General features: G+C 43.2%; 1 protein-coding gene and 1 long non-coding RNA gene across 2 annotated transcripts in view; one reads left to right on the plus strand and one right to left on the minus strand.

Moving 5' to 3' along the window:
- Positions 1-540: 540 nt before the first annotated feature.
- LOC109702759 (acyl-CoA desaturase 1-like) lies at positions 541-14948 on the minus strand. Its single transcript, XM_074078525.1, has 6 exons — positions 14729-14948; positions 10900-11182; positions 6182-6312; positions 4571-4776; positions 3178-3410; positions 541-1167 (listed from the first exon to the last, which is right to left on the minus strand). The coding sequence occupies exons 1-6, from the start codon at positions 14753-14755 to the stop codon at positions 968-970; spliced, it is 1080 nt and encodes a 359-aa protein (XP_073934626.1). The 5' UTR covers positions 14756-14948; the 3' UTR covers positions 541-967.
- LOC141424760 (uncharacterized) overlaps positions 9505-25141 on the plus strand; it is a 38728-nt gene continuing 23091 nt past the window's right edge. Inside the window, exon 1 of the long non-coding RNA XR_012449658.1 lies at positions 9505-10012. This is a non-coding gene — a long non-coding RNA (uncharacterized lncRNA). The remainder of the gene's footprint in view (positions 10013-25141) is intronic.

A 25141-nucleotide genomic window follows, 5' to 3' on the forward strand; every position in this document is an offset into this window, starting at 1 on the left:
TTGTTAAGATAGGGGCTTAATAACTTTTTGCTATGCCTGGACTCCAACCACAATCCTCCTGGTCATTTCCTACTAAGTAGCTGGGATTACAGGTGTGACCCACTGTGCCAGGCCCCTAAAACTCTTCTTGCTTTGAATTTTTGGAAATGTCATAGCAATCTTATTACAATGAGAGGAAATATGAGCTCTTATTATAAAGAAAAATAAACTCTTTGCCTACCAGAGACTACTTTTACCCAAAGAATAGTGATGCACTGAGACCTGCAGTTGTGTTCTAATGTCACCAAGCTCCATGACCATCATCTGCTCAGTTGGGAGAAAGGAAGCCTCATGTGTGGAGGGGCTCCATCTCTTCACTTGGCAGGCCGTTGGTTCTGATGTCACAAAGGGCTTCCTTGTTGCTCATTTCACCACAATCCTTATTTAGGAATCATACCCTGCATGTTGATTTCTCCCCTCATCATTTACCTGCTTTGCAAACTCTGTGCAAATAAAATTCTTTTCCCCTTCCGTCTAGCAAAGCATGGGCTCATGAAAACAGGAAGTTCAAAGATGACTTTATTGCATCTATAACTTGAGCCAACTATATCTAAGCTCAGGAGATCTCAAGGAAATAGTTATCTGGGACAAAGACCTCAACCACTGGGATTTAGAAAGTTGCTATGCTTTCAAAGGCGAATACAGACATATGAATGACCAGCTGCTTCAATGAGATATAAGGAGGGAGACACAGGGAAAGGTGATGGGAACAACAAAGAAATTAAAAGGACAATGAGAATACAAGAGAAAAAAGATAAGAATATCACTTAGCATCATAAAGGAGAGTTGCTTTTCAATACTTGAGCATTTTACAAGAATACTGTACTAGAATGGGTTAAGCTTCACTATCCTGGTAGCATAACTCAGTTGTTAATCATAGAACATTAAACATCTGCCCAGCTGGCTTTTGGAACAAGACAACCCAATCTCAGCCACTCTTGTAGCTTCCATCTCCAGTTCTTTTAATCCTGGCCAAGATGGCAGCCTTGGACACTTTCTTCCGGTCATAAGCCAGACCAATGGCAGCCATGCAGTCGATGAAGAATGTGGTGAAGTTGAGGCTCCAGCGGTACTCACTGGCAGAGTAGTCCTGAGGGAAGGAGTGGTGGTAGTTGTGGAATCCCTCGCCTGGAACAACAGCAAGGAGAGCAGTTAGGGAGCTGGATGGATTGCTGCTTCATCTGTGCACACCTCTTGCCTGGTAGGTTCCTCAAGCCACAGAGAAACCTGTTGTTATTGAATGAATGGATGAACCCAGTGTCTTCTACTCTGAAGCAAATAGACGACCTCAGAGTCATCTCAAGCATGATCTAGAGATCCTGCGCATGGTGTCCAAGAGCCTTTTGGAAGAAAACCTAAGGCTAAAGGGAGAAGCTGACTCTGTGGGAAAACACTTTACATTGGAAAATGCCACAGCTCAGTCAGTGCTGGTCTGAGACCCTACAGGCTCTGTGATTGTGTGCATGCCTTCAGGACTGGGGTGGGTCCAGAAAAACAGCAGTGAGGAAGTAGCACGCCTTTTCCCATGGCACTGGTGCTCCCTGTGAGGCTGGGCAGTTCCAACAAATGGGCAGCAGCAACCAAAAGAGGAAAAGGAGACCTAATCAGGAAACAGAGTTCCCTCAGTCACTGCTGGTTCACAGTAAACTTCTCTGGCTTCTAATTATCTCAATTTTGACCCTTGAGTTGAGAAGGTGCTGATAAAACAGCACTCATCTGAAAAAGGTTACAGATTCCCTATAACCTCTGAATTTCTGACAGTTCTTAGGATGCACATTTCACTTTGACTGGAAGGAGAATAAATGTATTCTGATTTCAGGACAATTACTATAATAGGCAAATATTTGGAAGGTCCAGTTTGCTAACTCTTGGCAGGACTTTTTCTAATTTATTTCAACAGTAACAACATTAAGCCTTATTAGGTTATCATAAAGAACAGCTAGTGAGTGAGTTCATTGTCTCTTTGAAGTTAAAAATATCCCCAGGTAGAGCAGGAATGATATGCATACAGCACGGGAAGAAATTTCCTGAGGAAATGACTCCAGCTGGGGCTTCTCATGGTTGTGTGCTCCTCTGTCACTGAGTAGCTCACAGTGTGAACTCAGAAGGGGATGGCATAAGACCCGGGCTAAGGGTGATGACAGAGGTTGCTAATTTCCACTCAAGGCTTTCATAGTGCAGTTTGAAAATAGCATGAAGCACAGAGATAGACAAGGGAGAGAAACATGAAAACAAGGCTTATGTGTGACAACTGGTGCAGCAAAAGACAGTGTGACACAGGCTTAGAGGAAGGTCTGCTTTGTCAGGGAAGATGACCATATGGCTGTGAGTGGTAATTCAAGAAGCAAAAAGTTAGCTTGTCAGGAAACAGTTGGAGGAAAGCAAAGGGCAAGGAGGATAGAGGAAAGAGCAGGTGTGATGAAGAGAATGAAAACAGGGACAAAGTAAAAGGGTGGCAGACACTTTGAACAGTAGTGATAAAGTGGCTAGTACCGGGGAACCTAATTATAGCTCCATTTACATTATAGGAAACATCTCAGTCCAGATTTTTTGTTTCAATCAAAAATCTCAGAATTGTACAGTGTTAGTGGTTTGTTTCAAACATAGGTCTAAGTAAGAACACGCACTATGGTAGAGATGCCTAAAAGGAAATGGGGTTGTGATTCATGAAACCATGGCAGTGAGATTAAAAAAAAAAAACTCTTCCAGAATGGCAAACTTGAAGTTCATTGAACTAAGTCAGTTATTTTTTCTTCATGTTATATAGCATGACTAAAAATAAAAAACTAGGCTTACTGTCCTCTCCTTCTACTGTTGTATTTATGCTTCTGGCTGAAGAACGACTGCAGCCCAGCCCCGGGGTGACTGGAAAAAGGCAAACATAAAGGGGCTCAAAATACAAAGCATTTGGAGATAGCTCAGGACCCAGGAACTAAAAGCGGTATATTTTTTCATTTATTTCTATTTATGTAAGTCTTGCTCTCATACTGTGTTCTAGTATAATGTCTCAAGTTTTAAGGTAGACAAACTGAGACGCAAAGACATAATAAAAACAATCACCTGGACTTTATAGCTCCTACGCGAATACCCTAATCAGCAGACTATTAGATGTGTTCGTGATGTGTGTTCCTGACTTACCCAAAGTTAACAGTGAAATCAGAGCATTCTCTCCAGGGTTAATGTTCTTGTCATAGGGGCGATATCCACAGGTGTGTGAGACACTGTTCACCAGCCAGGTGATATTGAGCACTACGGTATTTCGCAGGAAAGCACCAACATACAAACTGTGTTGAAAAGTTTCACCCCAACAATACCAAGGCACCAGTGTTGGCAGGATGAAGCACATCAACAGAGAAGCAGGTTTGTAGTACCTACATGAGAGAAGACATACTGAGACCCTGCAGACAGGACATTCAAGCCTATCTGAATTGTCTGGGTTGGGCTCTGTCTTTCTCACTACATTGTGAACACAGGGGGCAAAAAGAATCAGGTGGGAATGGGGTAGAAAATCTTTGAACACAAGCATTATATCAATTTTTAGATCGGCAATATGGACATATTAAACGACAATCCTAGGTTTACCCCATTAAGAATGAGCGGAGTATGGATCAGAACACCACCTCCTGATTCTAAATGCACTATGGTTTATCACAAGAGCACAAGGCCATGTTGATCAAACAGGCAGTGTCATGTAAAACAGACCATTGACATTCCTAGGGAATTGGTTGCCTGTATCCCTCAGTAGTTATGTGACCTGTTTTTATGTCACTGTCATTTCCTACATCCAACTGCTTCCCATTTTTGCCATTGATTCCTTGGCCTGGATAATCCCTACCATCTAACTTGTATCCCTGCCTCTCACCTCTCTGGCTCAGTGATACTTTTCACCTGTCCTGAGAGTGGACTCTCCAAAGTACACCTCTGACTGTGCCACATGGTGCACAAGAAACATTTAGTGGTTTTCTGTTACTGAGTTCATTATTCCTAATTCAGTCTATCTTTGCAGTCCATCCTCCAATCACACCCTGTACTTTAAGCAGAAGGACTGTGTTTCAGGAATATGCTGCATGCTTTAGCTCACTCCATGCTTTCTGTTTGCACTGTCCCTGCATACTTGGGACAGGTTCTATACATGGATACTTTGTTTCCCCACTTAGGCACCCCCTCCTCTTTCTATGTCTCTGATACAGATAGTATTTTTAGGTACTTGCCTTACCCTTCCATTACAACAAGCTAAAAACTCCTTCAAGATAACAACTCACCCACATTAGTTTTTGTGTACATCACAGTGCTAGATCAGGTAACATTTGTTGCATTTAATTGGTTTCTTTCAAATATTCAGAAAGGAACAGAACAATAAACTTGCCTATCACCCTAAAACCATTAAAAAATGAAGTTTGCAGTCATGATTTTTTCAACACAACAATCCAGTAACTCACTCAGCTATTATTTTATAAGTTCTAAGAGAAGAGGAGACCCCAACCCCACATTCTCAGTGTCTCAACCCCAGCTCCATTCTCCCTTCACTCACTTCCTCTGGAACATCACCAGTTTCTCAGCTTTGAGGTCAGACATGTCCAGCAAACCACCTTTCTCTTTGACAGCTGGGTGTTTGCGCACCAGCAGCCAACCCACGTGAGAAAAGAAAAAGCCATGATAGGAATTGTGAGGATCAGCGTGTGTTTCTGAGAACTTGTGGTGGGCACGGTGGTCTCTGGCCCATTCATACACATCGTTCTGGAGGGAAAGAGAAGAGCAACTCAGACCTGAGGAGAGACACCCTCTAGGGAGGATTCCACAATGCCCAGATGTCTGCAAGGGCCAAGACTCTCAGCCCAACCTCATAGATTTTTAGACTGGCTCCAAAGGAGGCAGGGGTACCTGCCCTCTTCTGAGCACTTGCCCCTGGAGCTTATGTGGAAAAGCAACTTCCAGTCCCAGAGCACAGGACTAGCACTGCTGCTTCCTGAAGGTCGTGTGGTGGGGAGAAGGGAGTAAAGCACAGCGCTCATAGTTTCATTAGCAAAGAACATGGTGGTTCCTCATCAAGGAATGTGAGGCAGGGTACTCGTGGGGTGCCTACTCCCTGAGCACAGAGACTACAGGGCAGGTGGTCTTGGGATCCTGGGGTGCTGGCCTGTGGATAAAGCTTCAGGAACTCCATCATGATGCCTTTCCACATGACAGGTACCCAAATCAAGAACAAGGCCAGCATTTAACACATGACCATGAGCCCATTTCCACTCTCCCATCCCTTTAAAAACGTACTGACATGCTTCTTCCTTCCCTTTGCCCCACAAGGATAACAAAAGCATCAGGGCAAAAAGTGTCAGGGCCCAGATGATAATGCACATGTGCTAAGTGCCTCAGAGATTACCAGACAAAGGGAACAAACTGGGGTCCTGTTTTCCTGTTTCTCCAAGCTGAACCTCACAACACAAGCTGTCTTGTGGCCATTGCTACAAGCTAAAAGCTAATAGCAATGAGAGTTCCCTTCACCAATTCCCTTCATTCTGTCACTGGTATGAACTTGTGTCTCAAGCAACCTCAAAGGCTGACTTTGCCAGCATGGGCTGCCCCAGGTAGGACGATGATTCTGGCTTATGCAACCTCTATTTCCTCATCTGTAAAAACAGCAGAATAATAGGACTACCTCCTAAACTGATTGAAGGTTTGAGTTAATGTAGCTAAGCACATATTGCCATAGAAGCGTTTGCTCTTATTTTCTGCTACAATAGACTTCCTGACTATTTGGTCTTCTTGTTGTGGAGCCTAAGGCAGTCACCTTAAAGCATGAGTTTAATGTTCATTGACTATCCAGGAAATTAAGGTCAGTGTCTGGCTCTTGCACCACGGTCCTTTATGCTGAAGGACTATAACGGCCACAGTGTGTGATACTACAGGGACCTTGGGATGAAAAATGACCTTTATCTCGGAAGTCCTTCCTATTTACCACCTATTTCCCTTTCCAGTGACTCTGAAGTATCCCATGGTGTGTGGACTTCAGCACCTAGCATTGACTTGAGGTGACCATAGAGACTGGAAAGGGCCTGGGTTCTGCTCCAGGCATTGAGCCCCTCTACTTTGCCCTGGGTCATCCATAGGGTACAGAAACAAGAGCTGGGTTGTGCCAGCTTCTTACCTGGAGTGCCATGGTGTCGGCGATGATGAGGAAGACCCGCAGGGGCAGCCGGGCTTTGTAAGTCCGGTGGCTCCACAGGCGATGAGCCCCTGCTGTGATGCCCAGGCCACTGAGTATGGAGTATAAATACACTGCAGGAGAAGACAGTGAAGGAGTCACAAGAAACTAGTTCTATTTGGGAAAACATGTTAGGGTCACTTTCTTGATGCCATAGTCTCTGTGTTTTCTAGGCATGGGGTGATGTTACTGAAGGTGGGATCTTTGGACATGGAAAGGATAGAAATGAGCCTGAACCAACTGTGTAGGAACACAGGCAAGGTTTGCATAGGGCTTTGGCCTACAAGTGGACAGAAATCAGCACTGACCAGGGAGAGGACCAGCCTGTGCTCTGATCAAATGCAGAGAGGCAAGCTTTTATGGATTTTCTGGGGGTGGCTAACAGTGGGGTCCCCATCATCTTGTCTGAAGGACTTCAGGAGTTTAAGCTGCAGCAGCTGCTGCAAGAGCACACAGGTGGTGTGGAAGCAAACATGCTTTTAGCCGATATCAGACTAAGGGTGCATGAGTTAATTTGCTTCTGTCCTCTTGCAGTGGGTCCTATCTGTCTCTCAGATGCATTGGTCTCAGAGGCCTCATAGATTTTACCACTTGAAAAAATAATGACACCTCCCAGCCTCTCCATCTAGGAATAGAGATACTCTAAGGAGTCCCAGGAGCAAGGAGGCAGAAAGGCAGGAGAGGGAATAGGCTCTCACCACTGTGCCACTTGTCATTGTCAGACTACAGGAACATTATCTCAGGTCCTATCTCCTTTGACAGGACTGGCAGAATAGTTCAAGTGGCAGAGCACCTGCCTAGCAAGTGTGAGGCCCTGACTTCACACTCCAGTACCACCACTAAAAAAAAAAAAAAGACTCTTTTGACTTTAGCTACTCTTCTATAAGGTGTTTAGAGTAGTATACCACTCGCCCAGAGTTTAGGATCCATAGGCAATGATGCTCTGAAGTTAGTAGACACAGCAATCTGGGTACTCCTCAGTTGAGGGAGCTTCAAGTAGGCGGGGACTCATGGGACACAGAGCTATGACTACTTACCAATTAGTACAAACACATTTCAATATTGTTGCTGGCAACGTGGCCCTATCTGGGTAGTCAGCACTCCACACAGCCATATTTGCAGTTGCTCAACTTTACCATGAATGTTAATTTCCTCCTATCCACTCTAAAGTCTTGAACAGGGTGGTGCTATTAATACTGCATGTCACAGGTGAGGATGAAGTGAGAGGCTGTGTTTATCCAGATCACAGGGCTAGTAAAGGTATAGTCATGGTTTGAAGATTCTGTCAAGAATCTGTTCAGGTTCAAGTTCTATCATCTACTTCCTGTCAATGGAGCACCTAACATTGTCCTGCCTCATTGTCTGGAGGACTACAGGCTAAGGAAGTCCCATTCATGATCTTTTAATGGGAAAGAGGGTATGAGTGTACCCATTTATTCCTTTGTTTAGCAGCACTAGGAGGGAGTGGCTGAGACCTTGGAGGAAACTGTGAACAATGTCTCAGTCCTATGGGGCAGTTGGAAACAAGGGTTCCTTAGTGGTTACAGAACTTAGTTTCAGTGAGAGACAATACCATGTTTAAATTGTCCCCTATTCTTCTGCAGACAGAGATAATAGATTCCTAAAACAGCCTCTTCCCCTCCCCTCCCCATCTTGTTTCTTCATCTGGAACCACAGAGTTAGCATTTGTCCCAAAGGAAAGTTCTGGTCATATTTCCTCAGAGCTGGGATGAAGCCCAAGGTGATTTATGGCCTCTGACTATAACAGGGACTAAAAAACTGCTTTTGCTGAGGAGCACTGACTCCTTACTTGGCCCAGGGGGAGCTGTTAAATGATGCAATGCCTCTTTCCCATAAAAATGGAAGGAATAATTGGACTGTGAAAAAAATGTAATCAGGACTACAAAAGGGAAAAACTTTTGGTGTAGCCAGCTTACTTGCTGGCAAGATTACTCTGTGTGTTAATTAAACTGATATCTTATCCTTTTGTCTACATGCTGGAGAGTCCAAGGTTAATACTCTTTGCACTTTAGTTTAGTCAGGCAGTCTTCTACTCCTTATCTCTTTCTGATTGCCAGAGCAGTAGACCTGTCAGCCAAGAAATGCAGCTTCGGAGATGTGGCACTGGACATCTGCAAAACTAAGGCCAGCAGTTATTGTGGTCATGCATTTCATCACATAGTCAAGCTGAGTCCTTGAACTCCCTTTTAAAAGACAGACATTTTCTCTCAGAAGTGGAATGACAGTGCTTTGACAGATTGACTCTCTCTGCCCTCCTGTTCATCTGATGAATAATAAACTTTATTTCCTTTTCCTCCAAACTCTGCTCTCGTTTGTAAATTATAAATTGGAATTGAGGCCAGGGCTTTCTGGTTACATGGCCATGTGGTGAGTAGAATCTTCATCCCACAGATAGTATCTGACCACACCTGTACCTGGGAAAACAACACTACAACCAGGGTCCACAATCACCGTGAGGAAAGAAAGGGCTTTGGGCAAAGCAAAAGCCTCCAGCCTCAGTCATTGGTTTCACACCTCAGAAGACCCTGGATCATTGGTGCCTGGGTTACCATATTAACATGGGACTAGACCCAGGAAGTCTGGTGCCTGTTTTACCCAACACCTCTTGGTTCAGGTCATTTAGATTCATTCTTTGTCCACAAAGAAGGACTGTTAGTGTCCACCTTGATAGTTAAGTTACAGTTCATAGGTTTGCCCTCAAAAGTGGGTTTGGAGTGGTTTTTGTCCTTCAGGCCATCAGAGATGTCAGAGGATCTCTTCAGTCCTGCCCTGTGAAGCTCCAAAATGACAAAGAAGCTTCTCAAAATTGCCAAGTCAAAAATGATGCCATTGAACTAGTTGCTAAGTTTGCACTTTACTTTGGGATAAAACAGGAAAAGCTCAGGAAGTCTACAGGTGGGAGGAGATGCCCAAGCTGAGAACTGTGCCCTTCTTGTTCCTTAAGACAGAATAGTATGGAAATCCACATTTCACAATGGTCATTCTGTCAGCTAAGCCACCCACCAAATGGCCTAGGGCAGGAGGAAAATAAGTCACCATCCAAGCTGTGTGTGCCAAGTTTCTGTCCAAAGTCATAGCACACCCCCAAGGGCAGGTCAGCAAAATGTAGCCAGCACAGCCTTGGTTTTGGGGAAGGCAATCTGCTCTCTGCACATTTTTCTTTTTTGGAGGGGATGTACTAGTGATTAACTCAGGGCCTAGTGCCTGTTAGACAGGTGCTCTACCACTTGAGCTACACACCCAGCACCCTGCACATTTCTTAGGGTCACCAAGAACAGGCAGTCTGGACCGGTGAGGGCTACAGGGAGTGTACAGGCTGGAAGGGGCTTGCCAGTGATGAAACTGTTGTGATGACTCCCCTCCTGGGGAGAAGGGGTGGTCAGGGAAGTTTCTTAGCATTGAATGCGATAGCATTCAATTTCATTGCTAAGAGACAGGCTGTATCTCAAACTCTCTGGTTCGTAGGACCTGAGTGAACCAAAGTGCTTCTCCCCCCACCCCCAGGAACAACCCTTCCAGGTGTGCAGATGAGTCAGCCTCCTGCACCTGGCCTGCTCCCACTATATGCTTCACAGGCAGTGATGAAATCATGTAATAAAAGGAACACGACATTCCCAGTCCTGCAAATTCACCTGCAAGTGTCCACTTGCTTCCAAATCCTGAAAAAAGGGATCTTCTCAGGCATTTCCCTGGACATTGGGAGGATTTTGTTAAGACAAAGCTGAAGGAACCAGGTCCTACCATCTATAAGAGGTAAGAAGTCAAGGGCAGAAAGCTTAATGCCTGCCTAACGGCCCTTCAAAAAATCTTCCAGAAACTACCCACACCTGAGGCGGCTCTGGCACTTCTCCTGCTGTCCTCTGGAGAGGGACTCTGGGCTCACTGTCCCCTCGCAGAGTAGCAAGTGGGCCCTGGGCCATTAGAGTTCCCTGCTTCCCTCTCCTGATTCAACTTCAGGAGGCAGAGGTGAAACTGCCTGCAAGGCACATACATGGACACAGCCCACACCCATGGATCCCTGATAAGCTGAGCTGGGGCACAGCAAGACGAAGTGGTAACTGTCTCTCTCATTATAGCAGTTTGAAGGCTGGGGCTGGTCAAGGGTGTATTCTCTGGCTTGGCTGGCCCTGCCAAGGAGCTTTGGCTTCTAACACCGGGGAGGACTGGTGTTAGAAAGTGCTGGGTCCTTGCCACTTTATGGCATCAGGAGAGAGGGGCAGGAGCAGGCAGGATGGACGATGGAACATGAAAAATTTTTGCAACTTTATTTCATTCTAAGAACGTTTTGTTGCCTGGTATGTGCTAAACTCAGAAGACCTACCTGGGGGTAGCAGGTAGGTCACAAATAGAAAGCTCTGTCAGGAATAGCTGCCTGTCTGCCACAGGTCTCACTCTCATTGTACCCTGCACATTGTCTTAGGATTCGCTTCCCAACACCCATATTAAGGGGCCCTCAGAGCTGGAACTCCTGCATCCCAATTCCACCAAGCTCTATTCCCAGCCCTTTCAACCTCCCAGGAACCAAGCAGAAATGCCTGGGAAACCTGGACAGAAAGCACCAATGTCCTGGGTGAGACTCTACCTCAATACAGAGCAGGGAGAATGCTGCGTACTTGCTCAGGGCAAGGGAAGCTGCTTACCCCAGAGCCAGGTGTAGAACTTGCAGGTGGGAACCAGTGTGAGCCCATACAGGGCTCCCACGTGCAGCAGACCCATAAGGATGATGTTTCTCCAGACATACTCAAGCTTGGGCGGGGGGCCCTCCTCATCCTGGTAGCTGGGGTCATGGATGTCTTCTTTCATTTCAGGGCGGATGTCTTCTCCCAAGTCATCAATGGTTTTTTCCAACTTTTCTCCTCCATTCTGCAGGCCCCCAGAGGGAGGCGCTGTGGTGCTGGTGGTGGTGGTGTAGGAGCTGGAGATCTGCAAGGGAAGGGAGTAGAGACTGGATGTCTGGTGGGCAGCAGAGGGCACTTTGCTCTGTAATGCAGCTGGGGAAGGGTGTAGTAGAGCCTCAGACCCTGTCCCAGTGCCCAGGTTAGCTAGTGTTAGGTGGAAGAGGAGGTCTTCAGAAATGAAACTATGCATTTGGGTTAAGCCTCAAGGCAAAGGGGCAGAAGGAAAGAGGGATGAGCTACTTGTTCCCCTATCGGCTCACAAGGGAAACCCTGCATGTATACATGAAAGTTAAGATTTTTCTGTGTAGCACGTGAAGCAAAATTTGGGGATCCAGATGCCCAAACTACAATCCACATTTCTGTCCATTAATGGCAGTACAACTCACAAAAAAATGACCAGTTTTTCTTTAGAGCTCTCAACTGTCACTCTCACACACAAGTAACCTAGACATCTATGTGGTACAAGCGAACTCAGGATTTGGGGGCCCTTGTTAGAGAAAAATTATGGGAGGACATTGTTCTGGATTAAATTCTTGCACTAGACCCCAACAGATAAGACCAATGCAAGAAGCAGTCGTTCATTCTAAGTGTCACAAAATCAAACTGCCGCTTTAAGGAAGCAGCTAAGTCCCCAAAGCCAAGTGCTTCCAGAAAGAATGGCTTCCAATGCATCCCAGTCAGCATAACAAGGACGTTCTCTGTCTTTTTAATTGTTAGTATATCATAGTTGTACAAGGGTACATTATGACATTTATGTAAGTTCTTCAATATATCTTAATTAGATTCACCCACAGTATTTTTTGGCTTTTGAATCTAGAGTTACTGGACTATGGGAAACATATGACCTTGGCCCTACTCCAAGGGTTCATTTGTGCTGTGAAAGAACTGAGCTTTGGGGTTTGCATTGGCTGTTCAGTCATTGGCAGGGGCAGATTTTATGATAGAAACAGGGCTGGTGCCTACAGCGAGGCCTCAGAGGTTTTTCTAGAACATACCCAAACTGGAATTGAATGGCGATTACAACAGGGGATATTTTCTAAGATCCCGCAGGATACCCAAAGCTGTGGATAATACTAAACAGTATCAAGCCGTGTGCTGATAGTTTACCAGTGGACCTGATAAACAATTTGGCAACTAAATGACTAACAGGCAAAGAGCATATACAAGGTGAATTTGCTGGACAAAGTATGGATTCTTCTCCCAGGGAGCATGGTTAAGATAGTGAGAGATTTCATAACAGTATGGAGAATGGTGTACAATGTAAACCTTCAGAACTATTCACTTTTAGAATTTTCCATTTAATATTTGAGGAACATAGTTAACCACAGGTAATTGAACCTTGCAGAAAACGAGACCATAGATAAGAAAGGACAGCTGTACTACAGCTAAGTGAACTTAACTTTTGAAAATTCCCCTTTCTTTTTGCACCCTGTGGGTCTCACCCAAGAGACACACCAGATATAATTCTCTTCCTGGTCAGGGCTGTCATAAGAGAGTGCCAATCTTGATAGTACAGTCAAAGCAGGGTTACCTTTTCTTCAGAGCAAACCCTGAAGACCAAGTTAGAGGAAAAGGCATTAAATACAATGTTACCAAAAAAATGTATGTTTTGTCCACAGAGAGCAGCTTTGGAGACAAACAAACTTAAAATTATGTCCATGGCCTCTAATAAAATACAGCTTAGATAAGAGGAAACATTCCATAAGGTTTTTCTTACAAAAAACTTGCATTCTTTCTCCATGCCTTTGAGATGTAAAATTTCCACCCAATAGTCAGTCCCTCAGTAGTGCAAATTTATGGCTGAATGGCGAAAAATTGTAGCAACAATGAGACAGGAAGAAGTTGAAAGATAGGTTGAAAGGAGAAAACAATTTAGAAGGAGGCAGAGGAAAAATCTGAATGAAAGTTGTAAGACCTGCTTCTGACTACAAGTTTAAGTAAGATACATGTATCTTAAAAGTATGTATGTATCTTATGCATGTATGGTAGATTTCTACCTCCTTATAAGTTGCCAGAACTTATAAGGAACTCTATTTAATTGGCTTAAGGAAAAAACAAGCAATTAAATCAAATATTCTCTTAAAAAATAGAAACAAACCCAAATCACTTTCAGTTCTTGTGATTTGAGGTAATCTTTGGCAAACAAGTTACATTTATAATTGTTAGTAAAATAACAGAAATATCTTCAGAATTGTCAGCATTAATTAGAATTAGAGTATACACTTTTTAAACCTAGGTTGAAGAGGCACTCAAGTTTGTCATCACCTAGATGTTTAGGGTCATAAAACTCTAAACCCAACTAAGAGCAGAATGACAATAAATTGCTTGGTGCATTTTAGTCATGGAGGTGGAAAGGAAAGTGAAAAACCTATGTTTAATTTTTATTTTCAGTGTTTTAGTGATTTTCATTATAATATTAATAATTATTATTACTTCGAGAAAAGGGTCCCGCTATGTAGACAATGCTAGCCTTGTAATTGCAATCCTCCTGCCTCAGCCTCCTGAGTGCTGGGACTATAGTCACTTCTTGCTGCACGTAGATGAATAGAGACTCAGTTGCAAGAAATTTACAAACAGACTCCTTGGCTAAAATGGGTAGGCTCCTTATCTAACTCATTCCTTGGTCTATTTGATTTGAGCTGGATTTATTCATAGGGACCCTGGTTAAGAGTCATACCCCAAACTCTTGGCATTATTCTCCCAGGCACTGTATTCTCTCAAGTGTTTTAAGTGGTCAAAGGCAGACATCAGTGCAGCGTCAGCTAGTCTAATTCCAGTCAGAACAGCAAAAACTCAAAGAAATGCACAATCATAAGGGCACCATGACCTGTGAATGAGGTACAGAGACCAGAACTCCTAAATGATGGTGCCTGAGAGAGGTGCTAACGTTTCAAATTTTGGTTACACGCTCACTTGGTGGAATCCTACTCAAAAGAAGGGAATTGTTAAGCAAAAATTAATGGAGGCCATTGCTTTGGACTGAGCTCCCGCACTAGTCCCCAACAGATCAGACAAACCAAAATGGAGTCACTCATATTCAATGCCACATCATCAAACTGAGACTTTAAGGAAGCAGATAGATCCTGAAAGAGAACACTTTTCTCTTGGAAACCTGAGATTTCAGTATACTTGAGTCAGCATAATTAAGATTCTACTTTGGCCCTAAACGAAAAGTAGCTGGAAGTAACTGGATGTTAACCAATCAGTTTTGTAAAAATTGTTTCCATCTTCCCATCTTACAAAACCCAGGGTTCTGCAATTGCCGGAAAGGAGCTTTCTTCTGTTTTGAAGAATGGTGGCTGGTCATTCGTTAATCCCAAATTAAAACCAACTTGATCTGTAACTAAATATGCTGTAATATTGATTGTTTTAAAAAATCAGTTTAAGAAAGAGAGTGGGAGGATCAAGTTCCCAAATTACAGTGCACATTCCAAAACAGCGGAGGTCAGCACAACTTTACAAAGATGGCGAGTCCTCCCAGGAGCTCTCAAGTCCCTTGCCCACCACCAGTTTGCCAGAGGCCCAACCTGAGCTGCCAATACTGAAGCAGAGTCACTGCTTGGAACCTCACCTTCTCTTGCAGCAGATGCACGGGCATTTTGGTTCTCAGATGCTGGGAAGACTTTCCCAGGGCTGAGGCTGCTGAGTGGAGTTGGAGTCTGTAGGGGCAGAAGGCAGCTTCTGCTCCAAAGCCTGCTTATGGGCACTGTGCTCAGAGACCTTCACTGTGCTTTATAGGTACAATGGCTGTCCTTGCTCAACCTCACTGTGCATGTATCTCCCTGAGCTGAGAATTTAAATGTTACAGCTAGCAGTGGGTGATTATGTCCCATATTTCTTCACACACCTTTTTTTCCACTGCCAACAAGGAGCAAGGTGTACAGAACTGGCTGGCATAGGCAGCCCAGGGCAAAGGGGAGGGCTGGAGAGGGGAGAGGAGAGAAAGTGGAAACTGGCAGGGACTAAGTGAGGGATGAGGGATGCTGCAAATGTAAACACTGAATTGTCCCAACCCCTGAGGAAATGCTGTGTTTCTGTCAATTCTGGCAAGCTATTATCTAAAGAAAATGAGTGGTACAATCTACAGTTTTTGCTGCTGCCACCTTCATGCTCTCCCACCTTCTTTTTTTCCTTCTTGGTGTCTGGACCTCCACCTGGCTCCCTGCAGCCTCCAAAGAGCTCTGGAAATTTCTTCCTGGAAAAAGGACTGAACTGGGCTTGTGGAGTGGTTCAAGTGGTAGAGTGCCTGCCTAGCAAGCCTAGCAAGCATGAGGCCCCGAGTTCAAGCCCCAGTACCACCGAAAAAAAAAAGGTTGGACTTAGTCCTGTAATGAGAGTTGGGTTGAATCCCTGGGAGAACCAGGTTCAGGGGGAATGGTTGGGCACCGGGACAGTTACACAGGAAAACAGTGGAATAGCTGCGGTGGTACCAATCACTCAAAACTCCATCCTGTCTTCCCATTCCCCCAGGTACAGTTGAGGGGAAACTTGGCTGCCAACCTCAGGTCACCAGTCAAGGGTGTAGGTGTAGCCCACCTCTCTAGGGAACACTCTGGGCTCCAGCCAGGAAAGGACAATGGTGCTTTCCCTATCCATAAACTCCGAGATGGAAACCCAACACCCCACAGAGTTCTCACCACATCTGCAGACACATACTCAGATCTGTGCACCTGCCTGCCTGAACCACACTCAGCCATGGGGGACACTCTGTAAGTAGGAAGTCTGTCAGGAACCAGTGGGTGCTTGTTCCCAGTGTTTATCATTGCAATGGACACAAGTCCAAAATATGTGCAGGATGTTTGAGAGAGATTGTGATTCTCAGGTTAGAGTTTTGGTGCGTTTTGCAAGGAAAAAGACAGGAAACACAGACAGTTGGTTGCACCCAGCAGCAGGTCCAAGGACTAGTATGTGAAATAAGAATAAGGAGCAGATAAGCCAAGCATCAGTGGCTCACACCTGTATCCTAGCCACTCAGAAGGCAGAGATCAGGAGGACAACAGTTTGAAGCCAGTCTGGGCAGACAATTCACAAGACCCTATCTTGAAAATACCCAACACAAAACAGGGCTGGCAGAGTAGCTCAAGTGGTAGAGCACCTGCAAGCATGAGGCCCTGAGTTTAAATCCCAGTACTACCAATAAAAAAAAAAAGCAAAACAAAAAAATGATGAACAGGTGTTGAGTCACTCCTCCAAGTCAATTCACAATAGCCATTTTGTTGAACCCTCACTGTGACCCTGATGGGTAGGTACTACATGGCACCATTTTAAAGAAGAGCAAAGCAAGGTATGGGGAGATCAAAGAAGATGCCTATGGACACAGCAACCAGTAAGTGGTGGAGCTAGGAGTTGAGTGCAGATGTGAAACTCGTGCTCAAGTTCTCAAGCCCTGCTCGGGACCCTACTGCCCTAATCCCCTAAGATATGCTGATCTCACATAACCCCATCTTCTCGACCTGTATTAGTCCTACCAGGAGAGCTTGGACCTAGGCAGACTATGTACTCTCCTAGTCAGCTTCCATGACCATCCTGTTTTGGGAAGAGAAGATTGGAGCTCTGGGCAATGACTGGCTTCTCAAGGAGAGAAGCACCTAGCATCGCTGGGAGGAGAACAGAGTTCTGCATGTGCCTGGTTACTCCCGCCCTGATTCCCTGACCAGTGGGAAAGTGCTGCATGCAACTAGGTATTCTCACATGGATAGCTCACTTGGTGATAGCTCAGAAGTGCAGGATGTGGAATAGAATTCTACACGTGCTGCTTCTCTTTGGGTTCTCTCTGCAATGTCTGATCTGTTTATTTCTTTTACCAATCACAGGTTTCTTCTTGGTCCTAGTCCATTCAGACTGCTAAAATAAAGTACCTCAATTGGGGGCTTTTACAATTACATTATATTTTTATTAATTTATATTATAATTGTAATATAATTACAATTATATTATATTTTACAGAAATATATTTCTCATAGTTCTTGAGGCTGGAAGTCTATATCCAAGTACTCAGCAGTTTTGGTGTCTGGTGAGGACTCAAATCCTGGCTCATGGGCAGCCATCGTGTCTGTCATTTCATGGCAAAGGGGAAGGTTTGTCCATGGGTTCTCTATTATAAGGGCACTAATGTCATTCATACCCTCACAACCTAATCACCTCCCAGGTCACCCTCCAAATACTGTAAGGGAAGAGATTAGGTTTCAATGTCTGAGTTTGGGGGTTGGAGGATAGACCATTACATGAATCTCTAGAAAGGAGGTTCAGGATTTGGTTGAGTTGCATGCTTAATTGCGGCTAAACATGGCTCTTCCTTTGGGATCACCTTTCTTTCTCTATAACTGCCCAAGTGTGTTTGACACTTGCTTCCTCCAGACATTGGACTTATCAGGGAATAGTCTGAAAAATCAGGGTGTTCTGTGACCTGCTCTCCCACTTACTCAGCCTCTAGGGCCAAGCACTGCTGGAATTGTTACCTAGGCTGGTGATGTTACTTAGACCAACTGCCATGGTAGGCATTTTCCGCCAGAGAAAGCAAGGGGGAGCCTGCCAAGACAACAATGCAGAACAAGAGTCTTGAATTACTTTCCAAAGACAGGCTGCTGCCCCATGGGGAAGGCTTCAGGAATCTAAAGAAGGTCTGAGTTAGGGAGAGTGAATTTCAAGAAGAAAAGCTTGGAGCCCATCTCACTGCTGATTAACCAAGAGAGAACAGTGGCTGGTTCATCCATTGTATGTCACGTGACTGTGACTGTCACTCACTGCTTTTAAATCTCAGCAGCTTATGACTCACACAAAGTAAAGCTGCATGATAGGGATAACATTGTGGCAAAACCATGAGTCTTGGTATCAAGAAGTATTAGGTGAGTGACACATTAGAAGTTATAAGTTATAATCTTATAATAATCTTATAAGTATTATATGTATAAAATATATACTGTATATTTTATATATATCATAATATGTTATAGAAATTATATTATATAAACTATATAACTTATTATAAGTTATAATATTTCTTTACAATGGAATTCTTTTTTTAAAATAAAATTTTATTAGGACATTTTCATGATACGGGGGTGTTTCATAGTGACAATTCCGATTAGACTTATATTGTACATTAGTTACATTGCCCCCATAATCTCTCCCCTTCAGCCTCCTCCCCACCCCACTTAAAGCAATTGCAAGAGGTTTCTTAGTTCTGTGTCATATTGGTATATGAAGTCCATCTGCCATATACCGTCACCTTAATTACCTTAGTTCACTTACCTTCCTCCTACTAGTACCCCCCCGCCACTGTACCTATTTTATAGTCCTGGTTTTCATAATTAATATTTGACTTGATGTTCGGGGGGGCTCAATGTATGCCCTCTGTGGGTGTGAACAGACTTTGGTCTGTTCAATCCCTTCGAATACTCTCCCTTACCCCTTTACCTCCCACACACATTCGACATCTTTCAATACACATTCCTTATATCCTTTACCTTCACATCTTATGTTATATGATGTTACTGATGCTCTGTCATCCTCTTTTCCTTTCCTCTTTCCCCGAGTTCCATAGAGTAGTTGCTCTGTTACAAACATGTTCTACATCTGAGTTTGTACATGATCATGCTTGTTTTTGTGTATATGTTTACCTTTGGCTCTATCTCCCACGTATGAGAGAAAACATGTGTCTTTTGAGTTTCTGATCCTGGCTAACTTCACTTAACATCATGTCCTCCAATTGCATCCATTTACCTTCAAACCGCATGCCATTATTCCTTGTGGCTGAGTAACACTCCATTGCGTATGTATACCACAATTTCTTGATCCATTCATCAGTTGTAGGGCATCTGGGTTGTTTCCAGAGCTTAGCTATTGAGAACAGTGCTGCAATGAACATCAGTAGACAGGTGCCTTTACTGTATTCTGTTTTATGTTCTTTTGGGTAGATGTCCAGGAGCAGTATCACTGATCATATGGCAGCTCTATCTCTAGTTTTCTGAAGAATCTCCATACTGTTTTCCATAGTGGTCGCACTAATTTGCATTCCTCCAAGCAGTGTATAAGGGTTCCTGTTTTGCCACATCCTTGCCAGTAAGGGTAATAACAACCCCTGATTCTGGCCATTCGAACTGGGGTGAGATGAAATCTAAGTGTTGTTTCGATTTGCATCTCTTTTATAACCAAGGAAATTGAACACTTCTTCATGTATTTAACTAGCCATTTGTACCTCTTCCTTTGAGAATTCTGTTTAATTCATGTGTCCTTTTCTTCATTGGGGTATTGATTCTTTGGGGGCTAAGTTTTTTGAGTTCCCTGTAGATTGTGGATATTAGACTTTTGTCGGATGAGTACCTGGTAAAGATTTTCTCCCATACTGTGGGCTGTCTCTTGAGTCTGGTGACTGTTTCCTTTGTTGTGCAGAAGCTCTTTAGTGGGTAATCAGAGCACCCATGTGTTAGTTGCCAAGTGCAGTGAGGAAGGTATCCATTTGGTGATGAACAAGATCTTTCAATAGTCTGAAAGATCTTCCTTGTAGAAGGGGCTAGAGGCTGGGCCTCTAGGCCAGCTTTGCCCACACCTCCACTTTTTGCTGTAGAACACTGAGAAGTTTGAGAATTCTAAATCCAGACCTAATTGCCAAGGTTCGGAAGGCCCATAGGTCAAGGTAAAAGAAAAAGATATATCTTTATGTTTATCGTATTTTATTTAACAGTTAGGTTAAACAAACATATGTGGACCTTTGTTTATTCTTTTGCTGAGACCCTGAAAATGGTAGGGCAGATCTTTGAAACCTTCCCTCCAAACTTTACTTCCTACCTTATTATTCTAAAAACAGAAATTAGGAAAGTAGGGTTTAAACTACCTGGGGCTACATGCAGTTCAGTGTTGGAGCCTTGCTCAGCATGAGCCAGGCTCTGGGTTCAACCTGCAGCAACACAAGAAAAAATAAAATAAGACAGATGTGGTGGCACACATCCATAATCCCAGTTTTCCAAACACTGAGGAAAGAGGATGGGGAGTACAAGGCTACCCTGAGTTACATAGCAAGTTCTAGGTCAGTTTGGGCTACATAGAGAGAACTGGTCTCAATAAACAAATAAGGAAATATAAAAAGCCCTATGTGCCTGTCTGTCCCTTTTATCACAATATTATAAACTGCTGATAAATATTTCATAAGCCAAATTAGCACAGACATAATTCAGCTAGGGGAAAAAACTGCCAGGTGCCCAAGCAGTCACTTTACAACCAAATGTCACGACTAGAGATGGCCTGCCCTTGTTAGAGGTGCTGCACATCTCTTCCACATTTCCGAATAGGTATGTTGCTGTATCAGCTGTAACCAGACTGAACCTCGTCACTCTTGTGGTATATGATCTTCCAAGTGATTCGCCTTGCTATCAAAAAACAAGATGTCATGTTCAATTTACTGAAGGTTTGTACAATTTACTGAAGGTTTGTATTTTTTAAATGTCCAAAAAGTGAATTTGAAGCCACTCTGATCCTCTCATTTCCTTCTTTCCTTTCCTTCCTTTCCCTCCTTCCTCCTTGACAAGGAAGAGACATAGACAGCTGTTCCCAGAAGAAAGCTAATGAGAGTTTCTTTTTTCCTGGATAGTAAACAACTTATTATAGGATGAAAGGAGGCTAATTTGGCTACCTGGAGTCTAGGACTTTTGAGAACAGGGGAAGAGGGACTGGAGTTTGAACTCAGGGCTTCATACTTGCAAAGCAGGCACACTACCACTTGAGTTAACCCTTCAGACCATTTTACTCCAGTTATTTTGTAGATGCGGTCTTGTGAACCATTACTCTGGGCTGGCCTCAAACCATGATCCTCCTGATCTCAGCCTCCCAAGTACCTATGATTACAGGTATGAGCCATCAGAGCCCTGCTGGAGTCCAGGACTTTTGTGTGTCATCCCATCACTGATAAAGTCCCACCACATGCTCATCAGCAAGTTCAAAGGAAAAGAAGTGAAAAAAGAGATGAAAAATATTAAATAAAACATCAATTTTGGAGACTTGAGAGAAAAAATGGGAAGACACGGCAAATTACCAATTCATAAATAAAAACCTTCTCAGAACTAAACATCAAACATGTCTAGATATGAAGTGTCCAGTGAGTAGCATTAATAATGCATAAAAATAGATCCATACAAGTTACAATATCATGAAATTTGGGAAAACTGAAGATGCAGAGAAAATCTTGAAAATACTCTGTTTCTCGTGAGACTTAAAAAGAATGTACTCCCCCAAAACATTGGAGTAAACAATGAATATGAACAGAAAGGGTCCAGGAACACAGATTCCAGCATTTGTTACTCAGTTTTTCAGTATGACAAAATACATTAGCCAAACAAATTAAGGAGGGAAAGATTTATTTTGGCTCATGGCAGGCAGGGTAGGTGTGGTGCAGTAAAGCAGCTCACATCATGATGGCCAGGAAGGAGAGATAGAGAGAAAGAGGGAGACCTGTGCTAGTGGGTTTTCTCCTGTTTCCCCTTTTATTCTATCTGGACCCATTCGTAACAGGTCTTCCCCCGATACCACTTCGTTTATTCTCTCAGGAAAAACCCTCACAGACTCACCCAGAGGTAGGCTTTCCTAATCTCCTAGGTGCCTCTCAATTAACCAAGTTGACAAGGAAGATTAATCATCACAAAAGAGAGAATAATAGGCAATTACTACATTAACGCTGCTGAGAATTCCCAGAAGAACTTTCCAATGAACTCAGAGGGCATGCAATCTAAGGTGGAATAGGTGAGAAGTCTCCAGAAGAGACTGCTTAAGGAGAATGAGATTGGTAGTACCAGATGAGCCAAAATGTATTATGAAGAGGTATAGATAATGTACTCTGGGGAGGTTGGGTATGAGTGAGAAGTGCATAGAGAACAAAAAGGAAAAAAAAAGTTCTCAAGTCCAGAGAAACTAAAAGTTGTACAAGAGAGAAATCATGGGTGCACAGCATGGCCACTGTGTGAACAATTTTTATAGCCATAGTAATATAAACACTGACTATTGCTATAACAAAAATTTTGACACAAGTGTATTGGGAACATGGAAAAAGTGAAGCATGCAGGGAAGGAGTGAGTAGGTGGTGGCAATCTTAGTGATTGTGAAAGATGAAAATTTCAACCTCCAACTTAAGATGTCAATAAATAATGTATGAAAGTGTTTTGTGGTCATTAACTGATAGTAGAAGCATGTCGTTTAGAAATACAGAAGGGAATGCTAAAAGACCTAAAAGATTTTAATGACTAAGTCTGAGGAGAGAAAATGGTGAGGAGAGAATGAGGTACTGCTATTTTTGAAACAAGTCTTAGGAAACTATTTCACTCTTTAAGTTCTATGCAAGTATAACATGAGTATAAAATAAGAACAAAATAAAAAGAAACTACAGGAGAACTTTCAAGTGAACATCACCCTTGGATGGCTCTTCCCAAATATTTTATGACCAGGGTCTTTTCAATATTTCACCACCTTCTCCTATCCCCTCATTACACCCCAACACCCAAACAAGTGTACTATAAGAGAGAAAAGAGAGACCCTGGGTGAGTCTGGGGTCTGTTCTGTCAGGATCGTTTTAGAAGCTTTGGGTCAGCTTTAGTCCTCTGTCACTACATGACTTTGCCCTGGGCCACTCAAAGGTTTTCTCCTGAGGTTGAAAGTGTTAAAGTTAACCTGACTCAATTCTCATGTGTTTCCTCTTGCTTATTTTCCAATGAATATCCTGGTTCCAAGCCCTTGCTGTCAATGTAGTTCTCCTCTTTTCTCTAAATTCTTGTTCTCTGGAGGCTGGAATGGCCCTGGGGTTCACCTGCCTTAGGAGACACTCACACTTGCCAAGTCTTTAATGCTTGCACGATGGGCTCTGCTACCCTTTCAACTTCACTGTGCTTCCTTCATTGGGGATAAATGGGAGCGGTACCATTAACTGTGGGAAACCCTCAGGACCCCCAAAGCCTCTTGGAAAAGAGCAGAGTCACTGTAGCTTTTGTGCAACAGCCCTAAGAGACTATTGCAGCAGTCCAGAAGGATAGTTGCTGAACTCCCCTGTTCTCTCTCTGTGTGGGACTGGGAAAACCTGGTCCAGAGAACATGATGTTCCGCACTTGGGCTCTTAGCCACAGCAACGTGACAGCCAATCCCAGTACAGAGGTCAAGGGAAACCTGGGGACTGTCACATACTCCTTCCTGCTTTTCTGCACTGCTTAAATACTCTCTTCAGAAAATAAACTACGCCATCGCTGCCCGGCACAACCCCAAGTTTGTGTTGTTATTCACCCCTCGAGCACCCAAGACCAGAGTCAGGGCCCCTGCTGCAGCTGGACTGTGGCAATTAACTATAGTTATTTTTATGTAGAACATTAGCATTTATCTACCAAGTTCTAGAATATTTTCCCTTTCCTGCCACTAACTATTCTGCTGTCTGTGATTGTAATGCTGGTCCATGACAGAAGTAAGAAAGCAGTTTGTAGAACAAAGTGGATGCCCCTTGTAGATCAGGTTTGTTCATCCACTCATCACTCAGTGTCAGTGGAGAGGAACAGCCTTTTAGATTGTCACAAAACAAAACATTGCACTTTCCTCTTGGCTCTCAGCTTGACAACCCTCTTTTTTTTTTTTATTATTATTGTTCTTTTATTCACATGTGCATACATTGTTTGGGTCATTTCTCCCCATTCCCTCCCTCCCTCCCTTCCCTCCTCAGTTCCAGACAGGTCCTGGTCTGTCTTTATCACTAGTTTTGTTGAAGAAAAGAGACAAGCCTAATAAGGAAGACAAAGTGTTTTTGCTAGTTGAGTTGAGGATAGCTATACAGAACTATTGCTCGTGTACACGTGTTATGACCCATGTTGATTCATCTCTAACTGATCTTTACCATGGACAACCCTCTTATTTGTAAAAGCGAAGGTATGCTTGTCCTATTTTGACTTAGTCAAAACTAGAAAGTACATTTACTATATTAAAAGAAAGAATTGGTATTCAAAAGCTTTAAATAGGTACCAAAGTTAGAATGGACAACTAAATGAAATTCATCAGGGATACTCTTGAAGGTCTCATGCATATGTCCAAAAGATTGCTTTCACAAACATACAAAAGGGAAGATTCAGCTTAACCATTCACAGAAAAAAGATTGAGTCTTGTAACTTATTGGAAGCTTAATGAATTTACAGCAGGAAGAAGCTACAGAGTTTCCTTTTTATTTATTTATTTATTTTTCTATTTTTTTATGTTACATACTTTTCATTTATTTTTTTTTCATTTTTCTTTTATTATTCATATGTGCATACAAGGCTTGGTTCATTTCTCCCCCCTGCCCCCACCCCCTCCCTTACCACCCACTCTCCCCCCCCCTCTCCCCCTCAATACCCAGCAGAACAGAGTTTCCTTTTTAAAGTCAATGCTTTCTGCCTCTCCAAGAACACAGATATACTCTACTAGTCAGTTTACCAGTACTTGTTGAGATCTGCTATATGTCTAGTGTGAGGAAGCTGCTGTGGCAGGCAGAGATCAAGAAGAAGAACTCAAAGACGCTGCATTAGGTGAGCAGACAATGTATACATAGGAGATGAAGACTGTAATGATAACATTAGAATAGTGCTGTAACTTATCCTGTCTTATCATTCATATCGTTCCCCCTTATAGGTGGGAAGTCAAATACAGTATTGACTGTATTTTAAGGAGGAGAAAACAGGCTCAGAGAACGTAAATCAGTGATTCTCAAATACTTAGCTCTCATGACCCCTTTGTGCCCCACAAGTACTGACTTCTGTCATACCATATACATAAATGAAATAAAAATAGATCAAAGACCTAAATATATAAGCTTTTATTATAAAACTCTTAGGAGAAAACTAAGTGTAAATCTTGATGATCTTATGTCAGCCAATAGTTTATTAGACATGACACCAAAAACACAAGTAACCAAAGGAAAATTAGGCAATATGGACTTCATCAAATTCAAAACCTTTTATAGTTCAAATATATGTATAAAGGATGTGAAAACACA

This window comes from Castor canadensis, chromosome 7 (genome assembly GCF_047511655.1).
Source record: "Castor canadensis chromosome 7, mCasCan1.hap1v2, whole genome shotgun sequence".
Taxonomy (NCBI): Eukaryota; Metazoa; Chordata; class Mammalia; order Rodentia; family Castoridae; genus Castor; species Castor canadensis.

What these genes read in the sequence shown, in the direction of transcription:
- LOC109702759 (XM_074078525.1), bottom strand. Translation starts at nt 14,755, where the DNA reads ATGCCCGTGCATCTGCTGCAAGAGAAG. An exon ending in GTTCTACACCTGGCTCTGGG is followed by an intron (nt 6,313 to 10,899) that starts GTAAGCAGCTTC and finishes CTTCTCCTGCAG; the next exon opens with TGTATTTATACTCCATACTC. An exon ending in CCGACACCATGGCACTCCAG is followed by an intron (nt 4,777 to 6,181) that starts GTAAGAAGCTGG and finishes CTTTCCCTCCAG; the next exon opens with AACGATGTGTATGAATGGGC.